Source organism: Aplysia californica, unplaced genomic scaffold, assembly GCF_000002075.1.
Source record: "Aplysia californica isolate F4 #8 unplaced genomic scaffold, AplCal3.0 scaffold00069, whole genome shotgun sequence".
NCBI lineage: Eukaryota > Metazoa > Mollusca > Gastropoda > Aplysiida > Aplysiidae > Aplysia > Aplysia californica.
In genome coordinates, this window is record NW_004797339.1 from 1634608 (window position 1) to 1648539 (window position 13932).

Below are 13932 nucleotides of genomic sequence, written 5' to 3' on the forward strand. Positions count from 1 at the left end.
TATATCGCAGAGTCAGACATGGATGGCCATACTAGACTCTATTTAGCGTGGCTAAAAATAGAAAAAAATCCAGATTTTCTCCTCTCCTCACTCCGACTCTGATGGGCTTAAACGTTTTGTTTTCATGTGAGACTCTTGAGTGAGGCCACTTGGCCACTTCACAGTTTACTTTTGACTTTGTTATTCTGTCCAGATCTTTTTGTCGGCTGATATCGGTATGGCATAAAAATCATTACGTTCGTTATGGTGGTAGATCAAGATTTATCCTGCTTGTGAAATTGCCAGTTAATAATAATTGAATCTCGTGATTACAACTTGGCACATTCACTTGTAGGATAAATCATAATCTTCCGACTTAACTCATGAAATAATTTCTTTTTAGCCCTTTGTTCAAGAAGAAGGAAATGAGGGAAGGAAGTCGGAGTCGGTATTACAACATAATGATCGCGTGCAAGCTTCTTTTCAGGAATATTTAATTTGAGCGTCCCGTTCTACTTTGTGTGTGGTGAAAGGACAACACTAGTAGACTCTTTTTCTGTGCGCCTTTTGTTCCCCTCTATCTTAAAATATCACGACACCATGTGAGTGTTTTCTTAATTCAAACTGAATCCTATTTCAACTCCTCCGAACATTTTTACGACTTTCATAGAGCAGATAGGGCAGTTGCTTTCTGACCTCATGGTCTTAGTAACCTAAACCGGTCAAAAATGTTAGATAGAACTTTGTAATTTTGAGGTAGCGGCACCTTCCAACCACCCGCTTTAAGTTATTTCGAAAGCTACGCCCTTGCAAGACAATGGTGAGCGGGCATTTAGCTTTCGTGACTCCACGATCACATCGAATCTAAATTCAACCACATCGCAGCATTTGTAGTTGCTGCCAAGACCTCACGGACTGGAACCCCTACAGGGATAACGCTTCTTAAAAACTAATATTATGGCTAAATGCTGCGGGAGTTTAAACTTACCGACAGGTTCAAGCTAGCAGCTTGAAATCTATTCTAGGCTCACCCAACAGGGACATTTAGCACACGGCTCCAACTGGCTCAAATTGTATTGTTTAACGAAAATTTGTGATTTGTCATATGGTCGTTGTAAAAATCCCCAACTCGTTCAAGGTACGCAAACATCCATATTTTAACCACCTGTACGGTACAGAGGAAAACTTCTAACTCCCCCCACCCACCCCTTGTGGATTTGCCATATTAAAATGGCACCGACCGAGAGGAACATTTGTCTAAGATGATTAGTTTTCTCCCCAACAATGAGTTCTCGTCTTGGACAAGTTTGATTATAACTTACATCATGTTGATAGTGGGTTACGTGTATTCCTTTTTTTAAAGAAAGAAAGAAAAAGGGAAAAAGCCATCCCAAAATGACGAACGAACACGGGCTAATGGGCCTTAGAACAGTTTTGCAGATGGTACTGATAGCAACCAGTGATACGCAGTTCGTTTCGAACCCGGCAGACAGCGGAAGTTCTGGGTTGGGAGAGATAAAAGGAGATGGCTGACGAGTGCCAGAACCAGTGCTGGAAATATCGCCAGGGTGTCTTCAGAACAGAGTCCGGTTGTTATGGGATAGCTGGAAGTGGAAGAAAAGCTGACTACTTTATCATGTCCTAGAGAAAATCTAGATGAGATCAATGCCTTCACACAAGACCAACAAAACATTCAACATCTCGTAACGCAAAAAACACCATTCAGCTATAATGCATTTATACTATTGTAGGTGGCAACCAGCAGCTATCGAACTGAGCCTTACATTTGAGAAAAATTTAACGCGTTTGTCGAATGAAGTAATCACTGAATCCACCTTTGGCACGGACATTGCTAGGCATACTCTTTACCTCTTCTTTGACTGACTTCTTGACCACGTTGCCCCCTGAGCTGTTTAATAGTTTACATATTCTTCGAGATCCGTTAAGAGTTTGTTTGGTTGTTTAAATAAAGAGAAGCACATCGGCACGATAACAATCATTTATTGAAAGGAAAAGCAAGACAGGCAGGCAAAAAATAACAGGTGAGACACTTTTAGCCCACCTGTGATACTCTTTCTGCAAATATAAACTTTTTTTTCAGTAGAAGAGAGAAAACTAGGATGGTGATTTGCACTCTTAAGTTCCATTCTTTTCTCTGGCTTTCGCTTGGCATCTTTGTTAGTCGGTTATTCTAAAACAGCTAATCGCGCTTCAAGTAAACTCCATTGCATTGTTTTCCGTTACAAGTGTTGTCTCAAAGTCAGACATTCTGCCCGCGCTATGGTACTGATGCACACTGTAGTTGTACAGAGAGATCTAGTTCGCTCTTTACTTTTTAGTCAGATTATTCTCATTTAATATATCTCCAGTTTTCAGAGCTCCTTTGCAATATCACCGCTCCTATGTTAAGCTGGAAATCTTATATTGCTATTTATCCTAAAGCAAGTAATACTTTGAATTGCCATACAATGCACAAGAGAAGTACATTTGGCCATTACCTATTCTATTTTTGTTTTAACGTGTCACACATAGTCCTCAAACCACCCCCGCCATTTTACACTGAAGTTTGTCCCTATTAATATACCAATGCTCTACTTTTAGTTTAATTAACCTTGTGTTTCCAGGTGCTGTCAACCATATCTTCATTAAATGTTGCTACTACTTTTACCTTCACTACGTCGATAGTCCAGCGGTTAGGCTAACGGAATGGTAATAGTGATGTTGCGGTTAGAAGGTTCGAGCCTCATGTCCGACGTCGTATCCCTCGAAAAGGCGCTTTTCCCAAATTTTCCCTACTTCACCCGGGTGCGAATGGATACCCACTACAGAGAGAGAGAGAGAGAGAGAGAGAGAGAGAGAGAGAGAGAGAGAGAGAGAGAGAGAGAGAGAGAGAGAGAGAGAGAGAGAGAGAAAGAGAGAGAGAACGTTAGTATGTTAATGCCTGTAGAATTACAGCTTGCACTGGAGACTTCCTTGCAAGTTGAAGTTGTATCTGAATGCTATCAGGTCTACCAGGGTAATAATGAAGATTGCAAAGCACATAGAATTGCTGCTGAGCGGGAATTTGCGTTGGACAAATGCTATAATGCTATAAAAATTTATGTAATTTATCATTACCACTGCCTTGTCCTTTCCCCGTCGACAAACTCTTTGCTTTATGCATTTTTGGGCGTTTTACCTCTGTCTTTCTCCTCCCCACACCCCCTCCTTTTTCTTCTTCTTCTTCTTCTTCTTCTTCTTCTTCTTCTTCTTCTTCTTCTTCTTCCCCCCTTCCTCTTTTCCCCTTTTCTTTCTACACCCCCATCTCTCTTCCCTCCTCCTTCTCCCCCCTCCCCCTCCTCCTTCTTGTGGACATTCCAGAGGTCAACGGATTTGCACTTTCCACACATCCACACATCATCTTTACCCTATCGAATTCTCCCAGCACTTTGTAAAGCAACGTTCTCTGCGTTAACATCTTTCGGTTTCCTCTTTTCATATCTCTCGTGGCTTCGTCGTCCTTTCCTAACCCTCTCTTGGTTTCAGATCCATCTTCTCAGCCTAGTCTTTTACCCTCGACGGTCTCCACGCCCCCCCCCTTTCCCCTCCTTCCAAGTCCCATCCGTGTTTCATGCATTGCCGTTCCCCCAAAATATCGAACCAAGTCAGAAAGATTCGGCCCCCTCTCAACCTCCGTCCGGTGTCTCGACTAGCCCCTCTCCACACCATCCCACCCCTCTTTTCCCCTTAAACCATACTAACACTCACACACTCGCGCACACACACAGTTACTGCCCCCTCCCACTCTCACCCGTTTTTGTCCTCAAAACTCAATTCTTCCGAATTACTACCACCCTTCACCTCTCTCTCTCTCTCTGTCTGTCTCTCTCTCTCTCTGTCTCTCTCTGTCTCTCTCTCTCTTTCTCTCTCTCCCCCTATTCTCTCTACCCCCCCCCCCCCATCCTTAACTATGCTCACTCCCCTGGTCCCAGCCCCCTCACGAGGCGAACTCCCCCAGTCCTCTCCTTCTCTCTGTGCCCAAGCCTGTTCCACAGGGCCCAGAGAACCTTGGTTGCCTCCTCTCTCCCTTAGTTGGGCATGTCTTTGCAGAGCTAAAATCTCAGCTCAAACTTGTTTCGGGGCGGATACAATATTTCCTCGGCTATCATGATGGAATGGAATTACTGCGTGCCTCATCAAATGATATGCTGATAATATTTTGGCCCCTTGCGTGGGTATAATTCTGCTGTGTGCACAGCTATTCTGTTTAATATTGTACACAATAGAATAAACACATTTGTACATCTTATTGATACAGAATAATGGCGGGACTCATAACATTCGAGGAAAAAAACTTTAGGCTTTATGCTGCAAACAAAACAGGGTAGAAAAAACAAACAAACTAGATCTAACTCTTTTTTCAAATGAAAATGTTGAGTAGTGTTACTCTTAACTAATAAAAACAATAACCCCCTTTTTACTTTTAAATTCATTTACTCTTTTTCCTTTCAAGTACTTAGGGTGCCTTTTAAAGTGATAAATGTTCAAAGTGTAAGCATTTCAATGTGGGACCCTAAAGGTTTGATTTTCGAGTGATCGATTGCACTTCGGGCGTTTTCAGGCCAAAGCATTCCACTTCGTTTGGCGCTTGAGTAGTAGCCTACAGGATTTATGCCACCACTAGCCCTGAACCTCAAAACGCAGGACAACAGACTACGGACTCCCAATTGTCTGTGCGAGTATCCTCTTCCTATCTCAAACGTGCCTCCCACAATTCCTGTGCTATTGATCCACTGTCGCAGGAAGAAGAAGAAGAAGAAGAAGAAGAAGAAGAAGAAGAAGAAGAAGAAGAAGATGAAGAAGAAGAAGAAAGAAAAAGCAAAATGAAATCGCAATGAGGTCCTTTCGAGTGTAGGACGAGAAGGAGGGTTAGAAGAAGGAGTGGGAGAAGAGGAAGAATCTGGGGGAAAAGAAGACAGAGAAGGAATCGACTTTAAAAAAAGAAAGAGTAAAAAAATATGGACTGAAGAAGGAATAGGAGTAGAAAAAGGTAAGGAGTGAACAAGGAGAAGGGGGAAGGATTAGTAGTGAGGTGGTTTGGGGCGGGATCCGGTTACTTGTGAGTTCGGCAGTGTGGTTGGTGTGGCTAGATAGGAGAGGATACGGCCATGGCTGTTGTCCAGCTACCCCCGGCCAATTGATTTCTAGGTCCGAGGCTCATGACAGGGGGATTGTTGACACCCGGGGTACATCGGAGTGCTGAAGACGTCACCCTGTGCTGCTCGCACGTGCTGACCAGAGCAATAAACTTCCTTCTGTGTTCTGGCGAAAGTGAGTGCGTAGATTCACTCTGTGAGGGGCTTGTCTTAATATCGCTCCTTAACGCAAACACGATTTTCATGAGGCAGACACGTCTTATGTTTGTGTACACGATGTCAGTCTGAAGGTTTTTAATTGCCGCAACCAATTCGGTCTGTTACAAACGAGTGTGCGTGCAGGGTTCTTGAAATTATATTCTATTAATTTTCTTTTGTGGGATGCATTTCTCTAGCACAATTATGATTTTACTTATTAATTTGTTCAATTTTTTAGAGACAACCCGAGAAAGTAGAAGCAACGGTATAGACATTTTTGTCCGCCAAAATATTATATTCAGCGAGCAAAAATGAGTACAATTCTTTTTAAAAACCTTTGATTTTGACCTTTCAGACTTTTACACTCCAGAAAAACCACCTCAAGGATGGGCAGACGATATATACAAATTTCTTGTATTTTGACGAGAACACTGTAATGCAATCAGGCGCTTGAGTTCGAGTTGTTATTGTCATACCGTTTTAATGTTTCTTAACTTAGGCATGTGCGTTTCTTTGCCTTCAATACAAAAATGCTTTGCTGATATAGACAGCATAGCTTAAAAAAATGAAATATTATGTTTCAAGAATGCACTGGTTCAATCTCTTAAGTCTTTTACAGTTTCCCTTAAACATTTATTGCAAGAGAAGCGTTGTTAATCATGTGAAGTTAATGCCCACTCTTTGTTGAAAGCTACATTTTCGATTGTACATGTGTTTGACGACTACTAATTATACACCTTAATTAGGCTCCTTAAAGTAAATAGCCTTTTTCACAAAGAATCAGGTTTCCCTGGTCACAATGCTGAAAAAGCAGATTGGGCATTTGACAATTACAGCTCTCACAGTTGTATAGAAGAGGGCTAAAATATGGCGCAACGGGCTGTAGTAATAAACGTACTCAAAGCTTTCGTTGACATTGCTAAGAAAAGATACCAACGATTCATTATGAATGATCAAGGAGAGGGCAATACGCAACATTACATGTCAGAGACAAACAACAATTATATAGAAGTGGCAGATTCGTGTTCAGACGGAATTCCCCTTTCTTTTGTCCGTTTACGTCCTCGTTAGAACCAGTCTGCTGAAAGTATTTGGGCATTTTGTTAGTTTTCTCCTACGGATCTCACCACACTGCAGTCGTCTCTGAGTTGATATTAACTCTTTTCCCAGCAACTAATATCGCAACGAATAGTTTCCCCTTGGCCAAGTAAAATATTAGAACTATCAGTCTGAAGTACTGCGGACTTCTGGACATATTTACTTACCTCTTTAAAATCACGTTTGTTTGATAATGTGAAGTGTTCTGTTAGACTTCAGCCCGTGGTATTATTCTCAGAGAAATTTGATAAACCGTATGTGATTTACGACAAATGTTTTGTAACTTTGCTAGAATATATAGAATTCAGAAGCGATAAGACACAAACTTAACTACAACGAACTGTATATTTTCCGGCCTTGTGAATGAGAATAGATATAATTTATTTGCTATTTTTGCTTTGGCAGCTGTGACGTTTCCCGTTGTCACGTCATCTGATGGCAGAGTGTAAACCTTTGAGGCCTGCAAAGATATTACAATGTGAATCAGTAGTAAATGTTGCCGACAGTACGACATGCCACTTTGGGATTTATGGGGTAGAAAACATTGGTTAATGTGAGGCTTTAGTTAAGATTTGCTCGTATATTTTGACACACCTGTCATTTATATAACCCTGACCTGTGCAGAGGGTTAGTTAGCATTCGAGTGAATAAGCAGGCAATACAAAAAAATGTTGTTGCCCCGATCATAATAGACTTGTTGAAATAATGTCTAGTTAGGCCACAATTTCAAGACGATGTATTGGCATGTAGAACCCTTGTGAGTCAATGATATCATCACGCTCTCTGGAGAGGGAAAGGGTTATGACAATTTTAGGCCCATGTCGGTCTCTTACTGTGTTGTTTTTAGTATTTTAGTAGAGACATCACAGCATATGAAGCCATATGAAGGCGCGGGACACAAATTGTTTCTACGTTAACTTTTTCTCGAATATTATGTTGGAGACTTTCTAATAAGTGTTCCTTCTGATATAAATTAGGCTGTATTATTGACTATACACGCACGTGCCGGAAGCATGCATTGACTTACGTTGTTCCCGGAGACGTAGACGGAGGTATAACAATAATTGCACAATTTAGGATTGTAATCTTTATTCATTCTTAGTTTCTTCTTCGTCCGTTTAGCTTGAATGAAAAACTTCTGTCATAATCCAAATGATCAACACCATTGCTATACCACAAAGGAAGAAAAAAACCCTGCTTGGATATATATGTTTACCGGTTATGCATAAATGCGGGAAACAATAATATTATAAACTTCAAAATCGCGCGTAAAAATCACGTCGTGAAAGTCTGCACTCGGGCACTCTACGTCTGTGGAAGGATTCCAGTTCTGTGTATCACATCAGCTTTTCTAACGCGTCATGATGTAGTGGCAACAAATGACCAGTCTTCTTTGACATCATGACGTAGTGGAGCAAATACGAAGTCGTCGTCGCAGCCTTATGGTCACTCCGTGGTTTCCCCGAAGCACTTACTTACGTGAACACCTGCTGTGAGAGGGTCCCTCAAGGATAAAGCGCGGATGTCAGAAAATGATCCTATGGACCTCCAGGAAGTGCGAGTTGGGTCTCGTACAAGAAGAGTAAGTGACAAAGTAATGTCTATGTGAAGGTGTCAGAGCATGTGGGCATAGTTAGACTCTAACTTAGAGCTGGAATTATGTAGAAACTGAAAATAAACTAATTAATAACGACTGTTGTAATATACGAATACCATGTTAGCGTTATTTTCAAACTATAAGTAAGAAACGTCCAAACCAGATTTCAATTGACCATGGAAGAATGGGGGTGATTTTTTCCACTTGGAAATTCTGCAACGTTTTCATTTTTCAGTATGACTCTCCATAGATTTAAAGCCCTATCAGAACGTTAAAGTTATCTAAGAGGCAAGTTCTCAAATGAATATAAAGTTTGTCTGCGATGACACTACAAAGTAGGGGAGAGTCTTTAGAGTCCCCATCCCAAAAACAAAAACGAAAAAAACGAAACACCCCCCCAACAACAAACAAACCTCAAAACAAGCAAACACACCCACACAAAAGTAAAAAAAACCATTCAAGAACACCCCTTTGTTGATTCGAACCGAAGTTATCCATACCAAACTACAGATTCATACCAAACAGAGGTAAAGGCATGTCTGTGGGGGTAAGATCAATGTGCGTCACCCTCTTTTTCGTCCACTATTTTCGTTTCACTACCCATTTTTGTCCCACATATTCGTTTCACAACTCGTACTGGTCCTACATTTCCTTTCCACTACCCGTTCTAGTCCTATTTTTTCAGCCTAGATTTTCGTTTCACTATTGCAATAAAATGTACCAATTACCATCAGATACCTATTGTCGAACTTCCCCACCTTATCTCTGTCGCTCTTTCTCTCTCGCTCTTTTTCTTTATTTTTAGTCACACGCCGCGCAGCATGTGCTTTAAGCGGCATGTTTCTCCTCTAACAATGCACGTGAATCGTTTTTTCTGGGTGTATCATTTTTGCCAAATTCAAAATGGAAAAAAAATAAATCCTGCCATAAAAACTGTCCCTATCACGCCTGTAAATAGTGAGGAACACCTTACAGCTTCATTGATTTCAAAGGTACGGATCATGTCTCTCAATTGGAGCACATCAAGGAAGTAAGTACTTGGGCAATCTACCCGTCTATGTCTACCTCCCAGACAGTGATACTGGTGTAGCTCTCAACCGTATGAGCTTTAAGAGGGGGTGGGTTGTTGTTTTTTTTTTGGGGGGGGGGTGTATGGCTTTAAATACTTCATGAGATGCGAGTACCAGGAAAGGTTCATAATTGTTGAAATGTTTTTCACAAGGTACCACTGGATCTTTAAGAATAATTCCCTTCTTCCTCTGACGTATTAATCAACATCTCCTAGGTCATTGTTCCATCCTCCTGGCCCTTCTATATTTTCATCGTGAGAAACACAAACCCACTTTTTATGCCAGTGTGCTGTTGACCGAGGAGGTTTTGAAGAATACATCATGGTGTAAAATCAATATCACTGGCGCAAACGGCCAACAGTACTCGACCAAAAAGTCGAGATAACGCGGTCTCTTCATTTGCCAAAGAAAAATTCTGTGATTATAGTAATCCTAAAAGAGATTTCAATGTCATACGATGCGACAGCGGTTGTCATGGCGCACGGCTTAAACGTTTCGGTTGTGGAGAAGTCCCATCGTTTACACTCTCCGAACGCGATAGAAGAAGCAGAGTGTGTTGGCACCTGCATTGCAGGAGGGCCGAGCTCCGAGGCAGGGGGTTGGATGGGATGTGGAAGGGAGGTGGAATTTTTGTGCTTTATCGGAAAAACAGGCGAGAATATAAGAATATACTTTTCCGTTGTAATTATTGAGTATTTACGGCTTTTACTACAGCTTCTTGGGTATCCCCCAAAACAAGATTACTGTAACCGTCCATTATTTTGAAAAACCATACACACATTGTGGCAGCGTTTTTCACAACTCACTAGTCATACCTTATTTCTGGATTCAGACACATTGAACCCCCTGCCAGAAACATCTGCCTCTTCCTAACGGGTTTCTGTTCTGACGTCAATGTGAAGGACACAAAGAAAAGCCAGCCAACAAGACTGTCGTCTCCACTTCTTCTCCAGCAGGCAGACGTTGTGGAGGGACGAGAGTCTCGTGAATTCAGCAAAGGAGTTCTTGTCAGTTTTATATCTGCCAGTGTTTCTGTTTCATGATTTGTTTTAATATCGTTAAGCACTCTTCCAATGTTGTATGAGGACATTGTTACGAAGGGCAGATTTTAGAATGCGACGTGATATTTCTTGTCCTGTGATGGTGGAATGTGAAATGTTTACCGTTAGAACTTTGCTTTTTTTATGGAGAGTGTAAGCGGTATCTATTTGTGCAGGTGGTTTCTGGGTAGGAAATTATTTCTTCAAAGTAGTGTAGTTCTAACGGTCGATGCAAATATTACATATCTGGAAATGGTTTATTGAAGTTACAGGTCTAAACAAAATCGTTTCTGATACCCAGCTGTCTTTGCATATTTCCTTTTAAAAAAAGAAGAATCAGAACAGATATGCTGTTTACGCAACATATCTGGTGAAAATTGAAAAAAATATATGGCTGAAAGCCGACTCTGAACCCATTGTTTAGGGATGCATGACTTCTGAGGTGCTATGAATCCGAACAAAATGAGTAGAACACGGAGATCGTTTTGTTGTGATGGTGACCAGAGAGCTGGAGTGCCTGTCCCGTGCATTATAAAGGTGACAGAATGTCGAGAGACACCGGACCAAGATGTTTATTCCACCGATGTTTTCGATGCTGTGGTTGCTGAAGAAAGACCCTCTGAAACGAAGCGAAGTAACTCCAAAGTTCCTTATTTCCGGAAATCGCACAAGCCTGACAGGCTTTTTGACTGTCCTTCTCCGAAAGCTGGATATTTTGACCAGACAATATTGTCGAAAGTACATGGAATTCCAAATGTTCCAAATTCCGAAAGAGTCTCCTCTATAGAGGCGCCCATTGTGTCTTCAGATAAAAGTTGTGGGCGTCAAAGACATAGTATCTGTGCAGTAGAAACGGATGGGGCAGAATCTGCTTCGTGTTCAGCGTCGGTATATAGTGGTAACGATGGAGATATAACACTCTCTGCTGCCAATCGACATGCACATAATATGCAACCAAGGCTTCTGCCAAAGTGCCCAACCCGTGTTGACACTGGTAGTGCTGGAAACAAAACCGCAGACATTAACGTACGTCATGTTCCTCAGAACGTTTCCAAACTCCAAGAGAATCCATTGGCGATTTCAGGAAAAATCCAGTTTGTTAACGAGGTTGGGCCTCGCGATGCTGTCGATGCTTTACAGATGAAAAGTGTTAGTGGTGTTCCTCTCTTGTCCCAGAAAAGTTCAGCTGACGTTTTGTGTTTGAGAAGCCAACAAGACAAGAAGGACAGAGTTACAGCAGATATTTTAAAAGCGCCCAAAATACTTATTGAAGGTGAGAATAATGACGATGACAAGGCTAGTTCAACCTGTTCAAGGGGTAAGGTAGAACTTTCAAAGAAATCAAGACTCTTGCCATCAGGAGTACGAGAATTACATAAACGTTCTTCCTTAGGGGCTGTGAGAGTGTCATCATTGAATGTTTCTAAAGACGGTGCAAAACCCATTGTTGCGAGGAGGTGCACGGATAACACTGCAGACATACGTGAGAAAAAAGATTCCAATTTTGCTCAGGTCAACAGCCCCCTACAAGCAGACGTGAAGACGACCAAAGTGAAGACGCCAACGATTCAGGTTGTCACACGAATGAAAAGCAATGAAGGGGCCGACAAAGGCGATACTGTATCAAGCAGAAAGCGTCACAATGATAGTGCTTATTTCACTTCAGTCAAATTTACGACCAAAGACAGCAAAGCAGAACTCAATGCAAAAACTGAAACTACTGAACCAAAGAGCACTCGGAATGAAAACCATCCTATGTTAAGCACGATCCAGGCTATCACAGTGAAGTCATTGACAGAATCACCAGACCCTTTAATGTCTCCAAGGGGCGAGGAATACTTTCTGTCCACTCTCTCTCCTATTTTGTCTCTGACTTTAAGCAGAGAGTCCAGTATCACCGTAGATGCTGCTGGTCACAGCTCTGACGTGGAGGATGACGACAAGAATATTCTCTTTCCGTGTTTAAGAAAAGTAAGTTCTATATTCTATACTTTCCGTTCAATAAGAGGTATATCTCTGGCCTTGTGAAATTGTAAATTGAAGGATTGGAGATGTACTTTGTTCACATCAAGAATTCACCTTGATACTAGTACTTTGCTTTTGAATTCAATATACGCAGAGATGTGTAATGCCCCCCTAATTCATTATAAAACTTTATCCGTGGCGGTCTATGACTTTCTTTAAAAAATCGATAAATATTAAGTTTATTCCTGAAGCTCCTGCGAGTGGATTTACGCGCTCTGGCATTGCATAGAGCAAAGGGAAAAAGGGGGGGGGGGGGGGGGGGAGGTGTCATTAGTGTCAACACAACTCTTAATCTGTTCACACGGTACACACATTCCAGAGTGTACTCCCAATCATTACCAAAAAATAATTATGGATTATTTATGAATGCAGCACGGTATTTTACGGAAAAGCATAAATCTACATACACCCCAAAGTTTTGAATGGGAAACTGGATCATATAAACGGAAATACCAACTAACGCTGTCACTGAAACTGGTTTTGTTACTTAAGTATTCTTCAGGATCTTGTAGTCAATAGTTCACGCTGATTGGAAAATAATGACTGAAACGAAAGCAACAACCACGACTAGATCTAGCGAACGCAAACGCGAACAAGCAGGCAGCGAATTCGTGCTGATTGATTTATTCATTGACAATAAGGGCATAATATTGTATTGGTCAGTTCCTGTAGGCACCATTGTCAATGGTGAATGTTACGTCATTAGGAAGAAAAGACCGTGAAGCAAAAAACCCCGCATCAACAACAAAACAAAACAAAACAAACAAAACGGAATCGATACGCAGGAATCTGGTGTCATTTTCGTCCACGACGTAGCACTTGTAAACACGTCCTGAAAGTTCTAAAGGGCTGTTCATGGCATTTTCTGGAGCATTCACCCTTTCAGCAGATTTAGCCAATTGTAACTTTTTCTGTTTCTGCTACTTGAAAGTAATGCTCTGCTTTGTGGAAAGAGGTGTGACGGCGCAGATGAGATAAAAGAGGCGACTTGAACAAAGGAAGACTGGTTCATGCTTTTAAACGCAGTTCTCATCACATAGGAAAATATGAACACGTTAATGGAGCACATGTTGACTAGGCAACATAATGAATTCTGTTTTGAAATAATGGATTTCCCTACGTTATAGCTCTATCATACCGTTCACAAAAGCAGTTATGTATGGAAACTATTTAATTATTTCAAAACAGACTTCATTATGTTGCCTAGACATTATGTATCAAATTATTCCTTTTAGAATTATCTTTTCAAATGGATTACTATTTACACTAATCACATTCATAATATACTGTGTGAGCTACGCGCATGCTACAATTAAACGTACGTTTTAACAAGATAACTCAATGATTTCTTCACGAAATAATATTTTTAGACCAGACTGCAAAAGAAACAAGCTAAAAATAATCAAATTCCTCTGAATGAAATGATGTAAAGATTAATTCTATCGGAATCGAGGCTAGTATATCTACAAACAACAGCAAGATATCTTGTGTGGCATATTTCACGAGATATGCATATTATATTAATTTAGTATGTTATGTGGGACTAGAAATCATTTTCAAACAATTGTTACCTAGGGCTCCGACACACTGAGACCAAAAGGTTCTTACTGACAGCTCTCAATGTCAGACAATTGAATAAACACCCATGTATATAATCTGTATTCTAAGAAATTAGCAAATCATTGCATATCGTGATGATCGTTTCTTCACAAAGCGCAATCTCTGTGATTCTCGTTGCAACAGCATATTAACGTGACAAGAGTCTGTCTCACTTGCCTGCTCTCGTGGAG

The 13932-nt window shown here is 41.0% G+C and overlaps 1 protein-coding gene across 5 annotated transcripts in view; it reads left to right on the forward strand.

Moving 5' to 3' along the window:
* LOC101858612 (cyclic nucleotide-gated olfactory channel) overlaps positions 1-13932 on the forward strand; it is a 200372-nt gene that overhangs the window by 136613 nt on the left and 49827 nt on the right. The window contains exons 1-2 of one of the 5 annotated variants that reach the window (XM_035968601.1): positions 3981-4189; positions 7533-7992. The exons of the other annotated variants lie outside the window; for them this stretch is intronic. Coding sequence (XP_035824494.1) covers positions 7933-7992 — 60 coding nt within the window. The 5' untranslated portion in view covers positions 3981-4189; positions 7533-7932. Of the gene's footprint in view, positions 1-3980; positions 4190-7532; positions 7993-13932 lie in introns of those variants that run through there. 5 annotated transcript variants of the gene reach the window in all.